This window comes from Acanthochromis polyacanthus, chromosome 14 (genome assembly GCF_021347895.1).
Source record: "Acanthochromis polyacanthus isolate Apoly-LR-REF ecotype Palm Island chromosome 14, KAUST_Apoly_ChrSc, whole genome shotgun sequence".
NCBI classification, from domain to species: Eukaryota; Metazoa; Chordata; class Actinopteri; family Pomacentridae; genus Acanthochromis; species Acanthochromis polyacanthus.
Window position 1 is genome coordinate 29,214,210 of NC_067126.1, and position 19,601 is coordinate 29,233,810.

The window sequence follows — 19,601 nt, forward strand, 5'->3', positions numbered from 1 at the left end:
GAATTGTCCCAGGACATCCGAAAAAAAATTATAGACAAACATCTTAAAGGTAAAGGCTATAAGACCATCTCTAAACAGCTTGAAGTTCCTGTGACAACAGTGGCTCATATTATTCAGAAGTTCAAGACCCACGGGACAGTAGCCAACCTCCCTGGACGTGGCCGCAAGAGGAAAATTGATGACAAATTGAAGAGACGGATCGTTGGAATTGTATCCAAAGAGCCCAGAGCAACCTCCAAAGAAATTAAAGGTGAACTCCAAGGCCAAGGTACATCAGTGTCAGATCGCACCATTCGTCGTTGTTTGAGCCAAAGTGGACTTCATGGGAGACGACCAAGGAGGACACCACTGCTGAAAAAAACTCATAAAAAGCGAGACTGGAATTTGCAAAAATGCATGTTGACAAGCCACAAAGCTTCTGGGAGAATGTCCTTTGGACAGATGAGACCAAACTGGAGCTTTTTGGTAAGGCACATCAACTCTATGTTCAGAGACTCAAAAACCAAGCATACGAAGAAAAGAACACTGTCCCTACGGTGAAACATGGAAGAGGCTCAGTAATGTTTGGGCTGCTTTGCTGCATCTGGCACAGGGTGTCTTGAAAGTGTGCAAGGTACGATGAAATCTGAAGACTATCAAGGCATTCTGGAGAGAAATGTGCTGCCTAGTGTCAGAAAGCTTGGTCTCAGTCGCAGGTCATGGGTCTTCCAACAGGACAACGATCCAAAACACACAGTCAAAAACACCCAAGAATGGCTGAGAGAAAAGCGTTGGACTATTCTAAAGTGGCCTTCTATGAGCCCAGATCTGAATCCCATTGAACATATGTGGAAGGAGCTGAAACATGCCATTTGGAGAAGACACCCATCAAACCTGAGACAACTGGAGCTGTTTGCTCATGAGGAGTGGGCCAAAATACTTGTTGACAGCTGCAGAACGCTCATTGACAAATACAGAAATCGTTTAATTGCAGTGATTGCCTCAAAAGGTTGTGCAACAAAATATTAAGTTATGGGTACCATCATTTTTGTCAGCCCTATTTCATTAGTTTTTTTTTTTTTTAAATAATTATGTTAATCAACAATTCAAAAGTGATGGCTGATTTTGATTATTTAATTTTCAATAAATTTTTATTTATTGTTACTTTTGTGAGTTTCAAGTGATTTCAGTGAGAATTGTGGGTTTTTCCTTCTTTAACTGAGGGGTACCAACAATTTTGTCCACGTGTGTATAAGGGTACAACTTCCAAAGGAGGTGAATACTTTTCGTAGACAGCTCGACATACAAGCAGTAAAATAGTGCTTTAACATCTGCTTTAACTCCTCAGACCACTGCTGCTTGGATGTGGTGTCCATATTTACCGGTTTTCAAAACACTAACACTAAACACGACTATACTTGCTTGGCTGTTTAAAAATGGCGACAGTGTTAAACACCGAGCCACTCTGCAGCCCCCATTATATTCACATTTCCTACCTTCATATAACCAGGAGTCTCACTAAAATTAAGAATCTCTTTTGCATGAGTGTCCAGGCCAAGACATTTTATTGAGCGACAAAGAGCTTAAATGAACTCACGGTGACAGTACTCAAGTGGATCCGTAGTCGGTGTGGGAGCTGGTTGGAGTGGACCTTGGGTTGGTTGTGGACTGTCCCCTCGGCCAGGTATCGGTCTGGGTCCACGAGGTGGCGCGACTTGAGGGACTGCAGCTTGGAGCATGCACAGAAAGATGAGCGCTGGAATTACTGCCATGTTTTGCTGTAAAAAAAAACAAAACCAGCCAGGGATGTATAGGCCAGTCATTAAAAGCTTACTTTTGTCTCTGAAGCTCTCTTGAAATGCAGGAAGTTGCTGTCAAACAAGTGAGTCCTCACAGGAGGAGTCTCCACAGAGTCTTAAAATGTTTATCACTGTTTTAAACAATGTCGCCAAATATGCGTGTAAAAAGAGGACAATATTTAAATGGAAATTTTTGTTATCGCATCCCAGCTGTTCAGTCAAATCCGTAGCAAGAATCCCCAACTACATGAGACTTTGTGTGAGGAACTATCATCCTAGAGGAGTTGTGCTGCTTGATAAGAGTGTGGTTTGTGCTGCAGGGGAGGAATTCTTTTTAAAAAGGAAGTGGAGAATTCCTACCGCATAACCCAACATCAACAAACGCCAAAGATTAAACTGATTAGACACATTAAACTGTTGGTTTACTGTAACTTCAGTCTGCAGCAGAGACTCCCAAACTAGTTCATATCAAGAACATCAAACCACAAAGAAAGCTACGACTTGAAGTCAAATCCAGAAAGAGTTGTGATCTTACACAGTGACTCAATATATTTATTCAATTATTGTACCTAAGTGCTGTTTGGATAAATTTATTCTGCTTTATACTTCAACTCTAATGCTTTTAAGGAGAGAATGCTGTACTTCTGCTCCACCACATTCATATCTACTTGCTACTTTCTAGATTAATATTTTACATGAAAAAACGGATGCATCACTTCAGCCGTGTAGTCAAAAATAGCCCCTCTTCAACCGGCTAACATTAAAATGCTGCTCACATTAATGCATGAGTCTGTTCATATTTCTCTGCTTTTAAGTTTTGGATGCAAGGAAACGCCACAACTCTCTCTGACCAGTTTAGTCAGCACCTCAGTGACAGTAAAACTGACCAAAAAAATAAAGCAAACATTAAACTGGAAGATGACAGGGGTGTAAACATAGATTTGATGGCAGAAGAGTTGTATTAAATTTAGCTAGATTACAGAAATTTACCTAAAAAATAGCCACTGACTGTAATACTTTGTCACTTGTAATGCTTATAATGGAGATTAACTTTTACTTGACTGCTTTTATTTAAGATTTGTTCCTTTTCCCCTAGAAATTCCTTTGAGATGACTTTGTTTAGAAACACATTATTAAAATGTGCTTTAACTGTATGCATGTTACAAACATGCACCAGTGGCAGTTGTAAAATGTACCAAAGTACATTAGTAAATGTTCCTTTATGGGTTGAGAACATTGTTGTACCTCTTAAGATCAAATCAAATGAAAATAAAAAAATCAAGTTTATTTACACTACCAGTCAAATATTTGAAGACACCTTCTCATTCAATGCTTTTATTTATTTGTAGTATTTTCTACATTGTAGATTAATACTGAAGATGAACACTTTTAGTTTATAGCATAATTCCATACATATTCTTTTATGGTTTTGATGCCTTCAGTGTTAATCTACAGCATATCAAATATTTAAATAAAGACCACTAAATGAGAAGGTGTGTCAAAACTTTTGACTGGTAGTGTATATAGCCATTTAAAACAACCTGACATCACATAAATGCTGTACATGTTGTCAGTCAGGCTGAAATATAAGAAGAATAAATAATTTTAGGGAGAAAAAAACTTTTCGGTTGGTTGGAAAATGTATTGTCAAAAAGCTGAAAACAGGGTCCCTTTTCATGAAAAGTTGACTTTTTGATCATATGTTGGCTAATAACAGAATAAGACACATTTGTGTATATTATTCTAACCAATAGTATGAAAATCAGGTAAACTCAGCTCAACCTTAAGCATCTAAAGTAGTCAAGAGCAACAACAAATACAAGAGAAAAAATCAGGAGTTATTAATCCAAAAACATCACATCATTATTTAAACTAGAATGGGACGATTTTCTTTACTTTTGGTACTTTAACTAGACTTTGCTGATAACTGATCAGCTGTGAAGTCAAATAGAGATAAGCAGAGGAAATACTTGAGGCTGTGAAGGTCCAGCAACCATCCACTGCTCTGAACCTCCAGTAAAGTTTTAATAAAGAAAGCTGGACTCACCGCAGTGACAGTAAATGCAGACTAAACTCCAAGCTGCGACTTCAGACCCTCAGGAAATTCAAGCAATTTCTCGAGACTTTAAGCTTCAGATAATCATCTCTGTCGGAAACTCCCACATCAGTGGGCGGCGGGGGTCAGACTCTGGTCGGTTCTCCTCCACTGACGGATGCGTGCGCGCTCACGCAGGCACGCGGGCACACGCACGTAGGAGTTTTCTCTGGACAGCATCTGATGTTTAGTTTGGATGCTGCCCTTCCGGCTTGGAGACAGGCAGCACCGTCTCCGAAAAGAAGACACAGTTCTGGACGCTTTAGAGGCTTTCACACAAATACAACATGCAGCTGTAAGCTGTCTATCTACTGATCCTGCAGAACACTTAATGTCACTGACTGATTCTCTCTTTACAAACACATGAGCTGCCTCTGCTGCATCACCTTACATGGACAGAGCTGTTCTCACTGTTTATACTCCAGGCCTATACAGCATGAGAGATGTCATGTTGGAATTTAACTGCTACAACAGGCCAAGTATCACAGCTTAGGCCTTGATTATTCAATTAACAGATCAGCAGGTTGTCAGGAGCATAATAATAATTAATTTTGAGTGAAGGTTAGTATAATTTTTAAGCAGAAGAATGCCAGATACTTGCAAAAGAAAAACGAAAACTGTCACCAGTAGATCAACGGAAAAATGTGACTGCATTTGAGGCAGTACCTGTAAAGAGTATTATCAAATTTCACTTTTTATTGCTTTTCAGCACTGAATCATGTTATATAAATTGACTTTTAAAAATAATTTACAAATACGGACTCTTTAATGTCAAAATGGAAGAGATTTCTACAAAGTAATATCAAAAAACTAGACGAGCCCCCCAGTAAGGGCAGAACCACGCCCATGCATGATACTCTGTATCAATTTGATTCATCCTACGTATTCCCTTCCTATTGATCTGCTGACCTCTAACTCCACAACTGAGCAGGGGACTTAGATGATCTCAGTGTCAAGTTTATTTATCCTGACTTCAGCACTTGCAGAGATATCTGACCGGACAGACCCACACATACATACTTACCCAGCCAGATACCGAAGCGAAAGCAGTAACCCCGCTGACGTACGTCAGACGTGGTTAATAAAAGACAAATTAAGTGACTGCATCAGTATCCACCCCCTCAGTTCAGTATTTAGTAGATGCACCTTTTACCTGAATTAAAAGAATTTCTTTTTAATAACGGTAGGGTCTACAGATACGGACCTGTACCCGTAGCCTGTGGCCTACGGATACGGCACTTTCCCTTACTATAAATATTAATGAGACGAACGTGAATATTAATGAGTCGGCTGATGAACGCGCTTTGTGATTGGCTGGTAATCTGACGTACATAAATATTAATGAGCCGGCTTGGTAATCCGAGTGATGAAGGCGCTTCCGTGATTCGAGGTGAATCTGCGTGCCGAGCCTGTCATGTCAGTCATCTGCTGTTCTCTTTTCTATCATGCATAATGTCTTATAAATATCATTATCTGACTTTTTCACGGACAGCGATTTGGGGGTTGAAATCAGCACTACTATTAAAAATAGCAAAACTTTTTATTCGCGTGACCCTGTTCTAATAAAGCACAAACAGCAAACAAAACAAATGGTAGAACTAACAACCAGCAAACTAAAAGTATTTTTTTTACCTTCAAAAGTAGCGACAGACTATTACATTTTAACAACCTAAACAAAACCCTGACGTATTTTCTACGTCTGTCAACACAGACACTGCACGTCAGTCACTTTAATGTTAGCGGACTCTGTTGAATGGCTAAGTTACATCACCACAAACAAATCTCACAATATCACAGTAAATCGAGTTTGTAGGTTTATTAAATTCATGTCGAATTAAAGAGCTGCTCCTCACCATTCACGAGTGTTTGTTTCATATTCGACATCCTTAACTTTATCTTGTAAATTAGCGTCCGAAATTAAATGGGAACATTTGCAATGGAGTTCGTCAGCCGCTTCCACCACTGAACGCAGTAAACTAATTAATAGGAACTGGACTTCAAACAATTTAGACACGGCGTCTAAAGTGTGAGAGGAGACGGTGTATTTTTGGTTAAATTATACAATGTTCGCCGTCAAAGTCATTCATATAAACTGCCTGTAAAGTGCAGCAAATAGTAGTTAACTGGCGCCAGCTCTTCAGTGACCTTAACGGTCCGTACCTCTAGTACAGATGCTACAGGTACGGTCCGTACCTGTAGCATCAACCTTTAATAACAGCATTGACCCTGTGTTATTGGCTTTCAATCAGTCTTGGACATCTGGACATTTCATTTTTACCCCACTCTTTTTTTTTTTTTTAAACAAAACTGTCAGGCTACACAGATGACAGCTGCAAAGTCTCAATGTCATTTATAACTGGGGTCTGGATCAACCACTCCAGAACATTAACCCTGTTGTCTTTCAACCATTTCTGTGTAGCTTTGGCTAGCTTTTGGCAGTATTAGCTTTGGTCAGGTCATTGTGTTGATGGGACATAAATTGTATCTTAAGTCACAGCTGTCCTTGCAGATGGCATCCAGGAGTTCTCTATACTTTGCTGCAATCATCTTACTTTCGATCCTTACAGGCTTTCTAGGCCCTGCTGCTGAGAAACCTTTCCATGTCATGATGCTGCCACCACCGTGCTTCATGGGGGGTGGCGGTGTTTGGAATTAAGTGCAATGTTTGGCATCTGTCATCTAGTTTGATGGCCAAAAACATCAATTTTGGTCTCGTCAGACCGAAGAATCTTCTGCTATTTGACTTCAGTATTTCCCACATGATTTCTGGTGAATTCTGGTCATGATTTATAATGAGTTTTTTAAATTTTTTTACAATGGCTTGCCTTTTTGCACTATCCCATAAAGCCTTGACTGGTGAAGCAGCTGAAGGCCTCAAAAAATAAAAGAGGAAAATTTCCAAGGGGGTAAATTACTTTTTATAGACACTGTATTTCTACGTTGTGTTTTCATACATGTTCACAGAATTGCAGCCCCAGTGTTTAAACACTGCAGTTCTTTTCATTATAAGGCTCACTTGATGCTTACTTCAAGATATTAGATTCATTAGGTTGTTTTTTTCCTAGTATTTCAAAATAATTTTCTGAAGTGAACAAAGTTTAATTTAATTTTATTGCACACGTACTAAATTGAATGTTTGGCGGGGAAAAGGATGGACAGACCCTCCGTATTTGATCCTGCAGCATGAGTTCAGCTCTCACTGCAATGATATATAAAATCAAATTCTCATTGTCTCTTGAAGGACATTATTCCTGTCATACACTCTGAATAGATTATTACAGATGACCTGCCTGTCTTTTCATGCCTCCATGATTTTATGCATACTTTAATGAATCAAGGGCAGGGATATGTCCTCCCTGCAGTCGCAGTGACGAGGTCACTCAGTGGTCCTGATGATTGAAACTTTAAGCTTCATTTAACTTTAGTATTTAAAAGCAAGTACAGATATGCTTGGTGAAAATGTTATGGGAGTCACTTACAGACTTTGGAAAGTATGCTACACTGTAGGTTTTCCAACAGCTGACCAAGGACGCCCACCATTAAGATAAATCACTCGGGATGCTCCGGTTAATATAAAGAGTCCTAGCTTATGACTGTAATTATCCATTCTTTTTAGTTTCACAATAATCTGTTAAGGTGGTTTACAATCATCATTTGCTTGACTACCACATTTTGTTCATATCAGTGAAGAAAAAAGCTTTAAGTTTATTCTCACCTCTTACCTGAAATTGATCAGTGTCAAAAGTGACTGTTATCAATGCGTAACTGATTCAATTGTGTGTAGATGTTTATTTTCCAATATATGGACTTTCTTTATCAAAAGACTTAGAATTTTCTGGCTAATTACAGCTACAACTGATGGTCTTATATATATATATATATATACATATACATATACAGAAAGAGTGTTGTAATGTCCTTTATGGATGGAGTGAATAATAGATCAGATGACCTAATCCTCATAACATCATTCATTCCTTAGTTCCTTCTTCACACACATGACATTGGCTGCTGCAGCTACCCATACTTGAAAACTCCACATCCTCCGTCACCACTAAAAATGTAATCACTCCATTCTTAAGTGAAGACTAAATCTTCACTGTCAAAACAAAACTAGGAACTTTCCTAAAAATCTGTCGACAAGGCATGACACGGGCCTTTCAGCTAGGGTTGTTAAGAGTTGTTTAGAGTAGCTCCACGTCTTTCCCCAGTGCAAACACAAACAAGACATTCCTGTTAAAAAGGGGGCGATTTGGGAAATACTGGCTTGAGATTGGACACATAGAGGCAAGTGGGCCTAGTTTGAGAAATGTCTTTTAATCAGGTCCACACACTGTTGTCTGACACTGTGTGACTATCAGCGGCAATACATCAGGCAGCGAGCTCAGGAAGTCCCTCATCAGGGGCTCAATTAGAGAAATGCACTGATACTGCCATTGACCTGCTCACAGAGTGCTGCTGCTGTTTATAGAGCACTCAAGTGAGTGCGCATGTGTGTGTGTTTGAAGGGTGGGGGGTGCATTTCCGAAGGGATGCTGAGTGAGCAAGTGAGCGATTAAGAGAGAGGCAGGCAATCTGAGAGTCTTTCTCCTGGGCAACACTCCTCTTAAACGCTTGCTGCATCCAGATGAACATTTACAGTAGCGCAGCTGTGCATGAAAAGAGGAGCAAGCCTCAAAAGATCGCAGTGACCTCCACAAGGCACAAACCAAGGCACATTAATCATTCATGCCTCTGTGACACTGTTTGTGTGTTTAACAAATACATATTTAAACGATATTCATATACAAGAGATGAAGAGGGTGAACATGTATTTTACCAAAGATTTCTGGGAGTTTATAGCTCAGTCCCTTAGAAAGTATGGTATGTTGGACTGTTTATAAAATGTAATAGCGCTGTCAATGGATCAGAGTCTAACCATCAAACAGATACCTCATATCATTCCTTCCCTCAGCTGTAGGGTTTTCAAATAAGCTTTAGGCTTGTGTCCTTGCACTGTACGCTACATATAAGGTCATGATAACTTACCTGATGACATTCATTATTGTATTATTTGTATCTATGTTTCTATGTATTGTACTATACTGTTTTTATGGTATGAATTTCGTTGTTGACTGCTGTTGCAAATAAAATGGTCCAAATTGGGACAATAAAGATTTTCTAATCTAATCTAATTATGCTTTTCTCCGTGCAAATTAAAGAGTTCATATTTCAAATTCTGGTTTGCAGAAAAATGAATCACTCACAGTGAGGTGGAAATTGCATCAGGATCACCCTTGAAGCCACAACTGGATAGCACCAAAGCTAAGAATTAAATAGTTTCTTTTCATAGCAGCTTAATGTAAATATACGTATGTATCAGCACAAAAATGCAGCAAAGGATCTAAGTTTTCCTCTTGTAGAAGGTTTTTCTCTTGTTGGGTTTTTCCCAACACCGTGTGTTTGGTATCTACGAGCAAAAAGATATTATTTCTGACAGTGTGCAGAGAGCTTTGAGGCACTTATGTTGGGAAAATAAATTTACATAAGGTCTAAGGGTGGGCAAACTGAATAACTACAATAAATTCTTCATTTTAGTTTCTGGTCACTCGGGTTGTGAAGTCGAGGGATGGGCTGGGAGGGCTTGTGACCTCAATATTTCTAAAAACCCTCGCCGCATCTCCAAACAACTGTGAAATGCAGTATTGAAGCTTTAGTATGTTATTTTTCTCTTCAGCGAGGTCAAGTAGAAGCACAAAGTTGTTGTTTTGCGGAAATACTCGAGTGATTCAAGTTCAAATGATGCTTGAAGCAAAAGGGCATCAGTCACCACCAGGGGCAGATCCAGATTAATTTTAGTGGGGGGCACAGGGGGGTACAAACACCTAAAATAAGAAATAATATTCTGTACTTTTAGCAACTAGTTCTCAGCTGTAAACCATAAACATCATAGGGTTCTCTATGCTAATTAGTCTAAATCAAAATGAGTACTACCCAATACACAGTGAACAACAGCAATCTGTACCTTTGATCTGTGGTAAAATAATCTGAAATGTTCTGGCCAGTAATGTAAATTTCAAAATACAATAAAATACAGTATGTAGCACTCTATACCTGAAAACAATAATAACAGTAACATTCTCATATTCTTAAATCATTTAATAGTGCACAGCTCAGCAAACATCATAGTGTTCTGCACAGAAATCGCAAAAGCTGCTCTCAATAATCTTTCCACAGTGAGCAGATGTCTTGTGTGCAGGTCCATGGTCCAGACGTGGCCATTAAACAGGCGGTGGGGGGTGTCTGGCACCCGTCTACTTCCTAGAGCACCTCTCGTTTTGTATTCTTCATATGTGATGAAATAAAGTAACGTTGGTTTACAATCATCCACATCAAAGCCTGTAGGTGTAAAGCAGGAACCTCCACAATGGGATGTGAGTCTCCTCCTCCTCCTTTGGTCGGACTTCGGGACGATCTCTGTGTCCAGGTGTTATTAATGCCATGAGACTTCTCAAACTTCACCGGTTCTCCAGCCACGCGTAGATCCTACTCATCATGGTGTCCATGTCCAGAGCAGTGATGGACATCGTACGGCTGAAAGCCATCTTCACCAACTTTAATCTGATCCTGGGGCTTGAAGAAGTCATCGTGATGAACCACGCAGCAGCTGGCAGGTTCTTGATCAGCGGTTGGTGAAGGTGGTTTTCCCTCCATTGGTTACGCCGCCGATGCCGATGACGTACTTCATGTTGTCTGATTGATCAAAGCTCGGAAAAGGGTCAAAAACGTCAACAAAAACCGGGTCGGGAGTGATTGGACGTGGAAGAAAGCTGAAAAGAAAAGGTGCAGCAGGAAACTTCAATACTCGAGTCCTCCAGGCACTAGAGTTTAGTGAGTAGTTTCTGCTGTCGCTGCTACACATACTGCCTAGTGAGTTTGAGGTGGAATATCCTTTAACCAGCCCTCAAGTGTCTTTGAGGATTTTGGGATGAAATACTCGGTTAAACCAATATTTAGGTGCATGTCCAGGGATTTTGGTGGAATGTCCTTTAAGGGGATGTGTGAGGACCTTGTAGGTGGAATATTCCTAAAACCAACCTTTAGTCAACATTCAAAGATTTAAGGTGGAAATATTCCTTTAACAACCTAAATTCATGTTTGATCATTATCCAGTGAAAAACCTCAATCCAGACTCCTTCATAATATGTTTGAGATTTATGCTGCTGTTATTGGTTTCTGTCCCAGACTAAACGACAAAAATCTCAACTGCAATTTATTTCAGGACTCGGTTATTAAATGTCAAAACAATCCATGTGACTCTAAAAACTCAACAGCTTTACAAACTCTAAGATTAAACTTTCCACAAGGATCCAAAATAATTTGAACTTCTACAGGAGAGCTTAATTATTCTTCATCTACTTCCTGAAAAGTTTGGTCAATAAAAAAGACAAAAACTAAAATTTCAGCTGAACTAAAGACAGACTTTGTGATTTTTCTGCTCACATGTTGTGTTGTTGTAACTCACTCTTTCAAATAAATAGCTGCCTAACCCCCTGGAAACCAGCGGTTGTCCGTTTATGTGTCGCTTCTCGGTGACCCTAGACAGCCGGTTTGTAATGTTTTTTGGAGCAACACACCATAGTTTTTACATTTTACAATGATGGTTCTACTATGGAACCAGTTTGACATGTTCTTTGTGTGACAACTCAGAAATTTCAGGTACCAGAAGGTGTTTCAACGTTATTTAACTTTCTGCTTCAACTTCAAACTAAATTTCCTTCACTAAGCCAGCCCTCTGGACTTCCAGTAAGCTGTGTTCCTATTGGCTGTCCAGGTGGCTGCTTGGTGTTATCAGGAACACCTGAGCAGCTCATGTCTTCTGCTTTAGCTGACTGCAGTCAAACATTTCCTCTGCTTCTCTTCACTGAACTGGGTTTGGCCGCCGTTGCTTTAGTTTGTTCTTTAGGCATTGGCTTGCAGCTTCCAGCAGTAAAATTTTCTTTAATGTGTTTCTTGGTGTGTTTAGGGCTTTGTACTGGATAGTTGTCTTGGTAAATGTGGTTCTTTAGCCACAGTTAGCACATGGTGCTAATTTGTGCAGTGATTAGTGGATTCGGTGCAGCTGAGTTGTGTCTTTATCTTGGCTGTAGTGAGTCTTTAGAGGTTTTTGGTCAGACACATTCTGTATTCTTGTTTGTGAACCAACATTAGTTGTCCAGAAGGGAAGAGCTCCTGTCCTCATTCTCTGTTTACAGAGTTTCTCTGATAGGCTGCAGGAGACTTTAGCGTTTGGGTTGTGCTAGTTTGTTTTTTGTACAGTTTAATTTGGACGACTATCTTGAGGCCCCTCCATGTGGTTTAGTGAGGTTTTCTGGAACAGTTCTACAAAGCAACCTGCAGCAGAAGAAACTTTGAGAGTTTTTAGGAAGTTCTGGAGACCTTGACTTTGGAGCAGCAGAAATATTTGTCAGCAGTTTGAGCAGGAGAAGGTGAGCTTCATAGTAGAAATGAGAAGGAAACCTTCTTGACCCGTGTGGTGAGGTCCTGTACCAAGAGTTTGAGCATGTTGTGAAGAGTCTGTAGTTCTTTGGTCTAAAAGCACCAGAAGAGTCAAATCATTAAAGGAGAAGGTAGTGTCTACAGATACGAACCCGATAAGGCACTTTCCATTTGCCAGACAGATACGGACCCATACACGAGTCTCGCGAGTCAAGAAGCTGCTAACCACTGCAAACTGTTGAATGGTAAGCAAAGGTTAAGGTTAGTGTTAGGGTCAGGTTAGGCTCCGTACCTGTAGTACCGATGCTACGGGTCCGTACCTCCAGCGTCTACCGGGAGTCACGTGACCAGATCTCGCGTATCTGATTGGCAAATGGAAAGTACGGGTCCGCACCTCCAGCAACTACCAAAGGAGAAAACAGGAGATATTGTTGGTTCTACTGTTGCTCTGCAGTTTCCTTAAACTGGAAAGTTTCTATTGTAAATTATTTACCGTGTGAGCCCAAGAAGGCTTCAATAAACTCCCTCCATCCCCTGGACACAACATATTTTATTACCATATTAAATCTTTTTTTTCAAAATTTTTTTGAGTTTTAATCATAGTTTTAGCACAGTTTTTCTCTTTGCTTGTTTAGTTTTGTAATGTGTGAAAGGTGCTAAACAAATAAAGTTGACTTGATAAACTTAACTGACTAACTCATGAGATTCAAAACTCTGCTCCTCAAGTCCTCACTAAGACCAAGAAAATAGATCATATCACTCCAGTTTTAAAGTCTTTACGCTGGCTTCCTGTCACTCAGAGGGTAGATTTTAAAGTCCTGCTGCTGGTCTACAAAGCTTTAAATGGTCTAGGACCAAAATACATCAGAGACCTCCTGACTCAGTATGAACCACCCAGACCACTCGGGTCATCTGGATCAGGTCTTCTCATAGTTCTTAGAGTAAAAACCAAACACGGAGAAGCTGCGTTCAGCTTCTATGCCCCATATATATGGAACAAACTCCCAGAAAACTGTAGATCAGCTGAAACTCTCAGCACATTTAAGTCCATTCTGAAGATGTACCTGTTCTCAGCTGCTTTTGATTAAATTATTTTAAATCTTATTTTATGACAGCTATTTTAAACAGCCCTTGTTTTCTGACTTTTGTTTTTCATCTTTTTACTGTTCCGTTTTTCTTTTAATAATTGTGCCCTTGTTTTCTGACTTCTGTTTCTGATCTTTTTACTGTTCTGACCTTTTTTTAAATGATTTTATAAATGTTTTTCTTTTAATAATTGTTGTCATCTTCTGTCTTAATGTCTTTGTAAAGCACTTTGAATCGCCTTGTTGTTGAAATGTGCTATATAAATAAATTTGCCTTGCCTTGCCTTGCCTAACCCTCTGGAAACCAGCTTTTGGACTGTTTTTAGAGCAACGTGCTATACTATGACGTTTTTAGAGCGACATACTATACTATAGGCTTTTTAATTGACATATTACTATGATGTTTTTTTGTTTTAGTTTTTTTGTTGTTTTTAGCACTGCAGGACACTGAGAAACAATAAGACAGTTCATATAGTCGCAACTCATTTTGGCATTCAGCTGCTGGGACTTCAAATAAATTGTTCTCCTGCTTCTAAGTGGTTGTTATGTACAGTCTGAATGTACACTAACACCAACACAAACATCAGCACTGATTAGATGAACTGCTTCAATGTTATACATAACATATAAGAATTTAAAATTTACTATACTCTTACTTGTGCACTGAACTATTATTCTATGGCATTTTTTAGATGGCATATAAGACTGATGTTTTCTTGAATAACATACTATTTTGACAATATACCTAACCCTAACCCATTTTTTGAACCACATATCATACATGACAATTTTAGGCAACATCCTATCATTTTGCACTGTTTGAACCACATAATAATCTATGTTTTTTTGCTGACATGCTATACTATGAACTACAGGCCATACAATGTTATTCTTGAAAAGTATGCTATACTTTGACATTTTCTGAACTACATCCTATACTATGGCGTTACACACAGAGTGCTTTGGTTACATGTTGATTTACAATCTAGATTTTTTTCTGTTGTTTTTTGATGGAATTACCACAGACCTGACCGTGAACACTGATGACACCCACCTGAGGGAGACGCTGCCTAAGATATCCAGGCTGCTTGGTCGTGGTCTTTCTGCTCCAGAACGTCTTCATCAACTACGTCTTCTTTTGAAGAGGCCCTCGGATGCTGCAATCTCTGACCTTAAGGAGGAACTGCTACTTTCACTCTGTAACGAGACGGCGGTTATTTTAAAGACCCAACTCCTAGTGGCTTTGAGTGAAAATTTATCATCCATCAAAACGGAACTACAGACAGTTAAATCTGAGCTGTCGGTCAGTATTTCAAACATCAAGTCCGACCCGGGCGCCCTAAAGCACGCTGTGGGTGAAACGGAAACTTCAGTCTCCACATCACCGACGACATCGTCACACTCCAAAGCAGAGAACCTGTCTGCTGAACTTTAAAAAGTGGACTATAAAGGTGAAGAATGTGAGCAGCAGAACAGATGTGATCAGAAAGAAGTCATTTTCTTTTCTTTCTGGTTGACTTGATGCTGTCAGATGCAGATGTTGGAGCTGATTCTGATCTTTCAGGAGAAAAATCTTCTTTTCCTTCATAGACTTTTCAGGAAATTATTCTCTCAGGTTTTCTCTGCTATTTATATTTTTATTATCTGTGATTATTTAATTCTTGTAAAACAAAGTTGGAGGCATAAAGACTCATTTAGTTATTTTATTCTTGAAATCTTTGAAGTAGCAGAACTAAACTTCCATTTTCCTTCTTGTACTTCCGATACTAGAACTAAACGTGTCTTCAACACGGATCATCTGGTTTTCATGAATCAGCAGCAAAATCACAACAAATGAGACAATTTTGAACAACTTAATGAAACTGATGTTTTTTTAAAACTATCAGTCTGTTTTAGTGTCAAATTAAAGCTGATTACTGACAATTGGAACATTAACGTTACTGTTTCAATCACATTTAAGTTTCCTGAACGTTACATTAACGTCAACCAGCCACAGTTTTATGAACTTAATGACAGGAACACACTTCAGCTGCTGACAGGAAACAACACAAACATCGTTAGCTTGATGTTACATTTAGCTGCTAATCAGGACTGGTCAGCTAGCACAGTTAGCATCGCTAATTCACGTTAAAAATAATATTCACTGGATGCTAACTCTCTTCTCTGGTAACACACGCAAATAAAATCCACCAACTCCTGCGGTTCACTGCTCACATTATATCTGACTCTGAAGTTGAACATAAAGTTCATTAAAACCACCAATAAGTAAATTATCATTTATTATTTTATTGGTCCAATCAGCCAAAGGACTGGATTACTGAAGTGAAAACTGATTAAAACAAAACAACAGACAGTAAAAAAAAGTCTGTGGAAAATGTGCTGCTGCTCCACCGATAAATACCAACAAACTAAAAACAAACTGGGTGGAAGAGTTGCTTTTAGTGATTTTTTAATAAATAGCAAATATGAGGCTTTTATTTTTCCGGAAGTAAAAGGAAACGTTGCTTATCCATAGTTTCGCTAACTTAACTTTAGCTGCACTTTCACCATGTTCTAACTGATAGATCTTTTTTTATATTAAAATAACTGCACTTCCTTTGTATAGTTGGTTGTTTCTTATGCTGCTGCTCTTTCATTGCAATTATATTTTAATAATATCACTTTAAATACAGATAATTGAAAAGAAAAAACTGGCTCTGAAATACTCAATGAACTGATGCATCATCTAGTGTTAAACTGAATAAAAATTCTTAATAATATAAAATGTAACTGACTGAGCTGTATTAATTAAATCCAGATATTTCAATTTGAAAGAAACACAACATTGCCTGAAAGATTTCAGTCAATTAAACCTTAAATTCATTTACCTAAGAAAACCATCCTTTGATGTCTTACTTTAAAATGACCTACTTTTTTTTTTTTTAAATATAGGTGCAAAGTAAAAGTTTCACTTTAAAGATAAATCACTGATGAACATTTAATGGCATTAACTCAATTATTATGAGGAAACAGAAATCCATTTCTAATATTTCTATCAAATATGTTTATGTCTATAAAATATACAGGACATCAGCAAAAATGTCTGCATAGTGAAATATATGAAGTCCAACAGGAACTGCAGCCCACGTTCAGTCAAGTTAGCAGAATTACGGATAAACAACATTTCCAGGTTTCTCTGACAAAATACAAGCCGTGATTAGTTTTTAGTTTTTATGGGAAAATTACATGATTTCAAAAATCTGACTTTGAAAATGCAAATCAAACTGTAATAAGTGTTCGCTAGCTGCTCCACTTGCTTTGAATATTATTATTCTCGTCTTTGTCAAGCCCAAACGAAAAATTAATCCATATTCTGGCTACATTAATGACAACAGCAGCCCTGGAGTGGCCGGAAGTTAGCCGACATAGCGGAAGTGCTAATGAGGTCTGCTCTGGCACGGATTATTACTGTTACACATGTAGCTTTGAAAATAAATCTTCTACAAGACACAGAGCTGTAGCTCCATTTCAGTGTGAGCTCTAATGTTTCTCTGTGTGACTGTCTGACTTCCTCTAATAAAATCCTCCTGTCCACTGGTAGCTGCAGCCATAGATATGTATCTATCTACTGATTCATATCTATGCACACTAGTCTGGTCCGATGCAGTCTCGATGATGATGATTCATGAGTACGTGAGAACGCAAGTATGGACAGTTACGTACTGAGAAACGGCCACAGTCTTCTTACCGCAAAGGTGCAAAGCTGCTCCCCTTCTCCTCCAGCATCAGGAAAATCTTCAAAGCTTCTTCAAACCCAAACAAAATACAATCAAAAGATCAAACTGACGTCATTGGTGCATTCAGGTGCAGTCAGACAACGAAGTTGCGTTCAGGAGTGTAGGAAATCGGAGTGTAAGTATTACAAATTTTCAAAATTGGGGAGTGTACAGGGGGTGGCCAATCACATCACATGGCAGGGCGGGGGGGCACCACGGAAGATCTGCAACTGGTCACCACTGCTGATTTCATAAGTCGTCGTCACACAGAGTGTGTCGCTGTTGAAGGATCGCAAAGAGTATCACCTTGTGATTGACATTTAAATCTCTGCCTCCTTCTCAGATTTTGCTACTTCAGTGTCAACATCAACCATGATGATCCCTGGAAGGCTCCTGTTTTGTAAGTACTCGAGAGCAGTATAGGAGTTATCCACCAGGGGGGGAACACAAGCTGCAGAAACAGGTCACAGAGAATCATATCTGTTACTGATGATCGTTTTTGACAAGTGAAGTGTAGAACGCCTTTCATCTTTTCAATTGGTTCCACTCTTGTAAAAGTCTATTTAAACATAATGAAAGATCCCAGATAAAGTAATCATCTTTTTTCCCCTTCCTTTTAACACAGTTTAGGTCTTGAACGTGGTGGTTAAGGGGTTTGTTCTGACAATTTACAGCGACTATCCTGGGCGTGAATCTCAGCTCTGGATTTCCTGTTTGGAGTTGTGTATGTTTAGTTTCCCCTGAGTCCTCTTGGTTTCTCCCACTGCAAATTACCCATAAGTCTGCTTTTCAGAAAAACGCCCAGTGAATGTCTTTTCAGCCTTCAGCAGCCTCTGACCCTGAATAAGAGTAAGTGGGTACAGAGGAACAGATGTAAATCTCTGCATTCACTCTCCTTCAATTTGTCACTGACCGTCGATGCTTCCAGCTTCTCTATAACACCTGTCAATTCCTCTCAGCTCAACAACAACAAAAAAGCAGCACTTAAAATTGCCCCCTTTCATTTGCAGCGTTAGAAGTTGCAGCGAGTGAATGCGGGGCTTTCTTCCAGTGTGACTTCAGACAACCTGCATGAATAGTACATTAGCTGTACGTAATGTATTCCGTTTCAAAGGTTCAGAGTTCCATATAGTCTGCAAAAATCCTTTTTGGGGTAATTTTCTACGAATGAAAGCGATAGTTTTACTGCACTGTACGCCAACCAGAGGACTCTTGTGAAATCATAGGTTCATGTGAATGTCACATACTCAGGAAAAGAACAGAAATATTAGAAATAGTTTAAGCTTTTACATTGGATTAAATATCTGACTGATGAGTTTCATCAAAGATTTTTTAAGGATTTTCTTGAGCACAGCGCTACAAAACTGTTACAGCACTTCTGCCTTAGTTTCAAATTGAACTTGCTAAAAATACATGGTTTTTTTTTTCCCTGATGGGAGAATTTTGTGGAGCTTAAATGAAGGCTGAATAGCGTAAACAATGCTAAATCCCACCTCACAGCTGTCTCACAGCATTTCAAAGTAAGTGTGACTTCTCTGCCCTAGCAACAGCTACAGGAGCTGAATTTGAATACGCAGCATGCTTTACAGGCATGATCTAAGTGTGTGCAACATGTGAGCACAATTAAATAAATAAATTCCCGTACACACGCGCCCCCCCATCAGTCCTTGAAGAATAATATTCCTGTGCATTTTTTTAAAAAATTGTGTTTCATCAAAGCTAGGTGTATGCATCTGTGAATTCAAAGAGACAAGGTGTGAAGAGAACTGAGGCAAGCAGATTCACGGTGAACTCTCTGCAACCTCCCGGCTCCTTGCAAGTTGGTTCTATACAGCAGCTCCCACCCATTGATATCAGCACTTCATGGCTTAAATAATTCAGCAGAAAATCACTGTGCTACCTGATTCTCCGCAGATACTATACTCCTGGCATTTGATGATGATGACGGATGTCGCAGGATTGTAGAATAGCAGATTCACCGGGTGAAGTGGTGATTGATTGAAACAATACTGAATGCTAAACAGAAAGCAGATGATGCACTTTAGGAATATGCTTTCTGACAGCAAATTATTATGTGTGGACTACTTCAAATATGCAGGTGCTTAACAGGTGGCAGAGCTATGTTATATTGATAAGATAATGTTACATTATGATGCTGCTGCTTCACTTACAATAATCTGTATCTTTCCTGTGAGATTCATATTAAAGCTAATGATGTGTTTTAATGTAATGCATGTTGGAAAGGCTTAGAAGTGGCAGATCCCCTGCAAAATGTCTCATTATGTTTTTCTTTTCTTGCAAAGGATAATATTAGCATCAAAATATTTTCTGAGGAGGTTCCATCCGAACACAAAACTGCACGACAATGCACTCCATCGTACAGTATCTCAGTGTCAGATAAAATAGGTAA

At 39.1% G+C, this 19,601-nt stretch overlaps 1 protein-coding gene across 3 annotated transcripts in view; it reads right to left on the reverse strand.

Annotated features, from left to right (window-relative positions):
- LOC110952560 (collagen alpha-2(VI) chain-like) overlaps positions 1 to 18,513 on the reverse strand; it is a 32,104-nt gene extending 13,591 nt beyond the window's left edge. Inside the window, exons 1-4 of one of the 3 annotated variants that reach the window (XM_051959091.1) lie at positions 17,164 to 18,513; positions 14,491 to 14,633; positions 12,644 to 12,754; positions 1,577 to 1,757 (exon numbers count right to left, since the gene is read on the reverse strand). In XM_051959091.1, coding sequence (XP_051815051.1) covers positions 1,577 to 1,757; positions 12,644 to 12,754; positions 14,491 to 14,559 — 361 coding nt within the window. In that variant the 5' untranslated portion in view covers positions 14,560 to 14,633; positions 17,164 to 18,513. Of the gene's footprint in view, positions 1 to 1,576; positions 1,758 to 12,643; positions 12,755 to 14,490; positions 15,263 to 17,163 lie in introns of those variants that run through there. The other 2 variants (XM_051959090.1, XM_051959092.1) reach the window with 2 other exon arrangements.
- Positions 18,514 to 19,601: the final 1,088 nt, after the last annotated feature.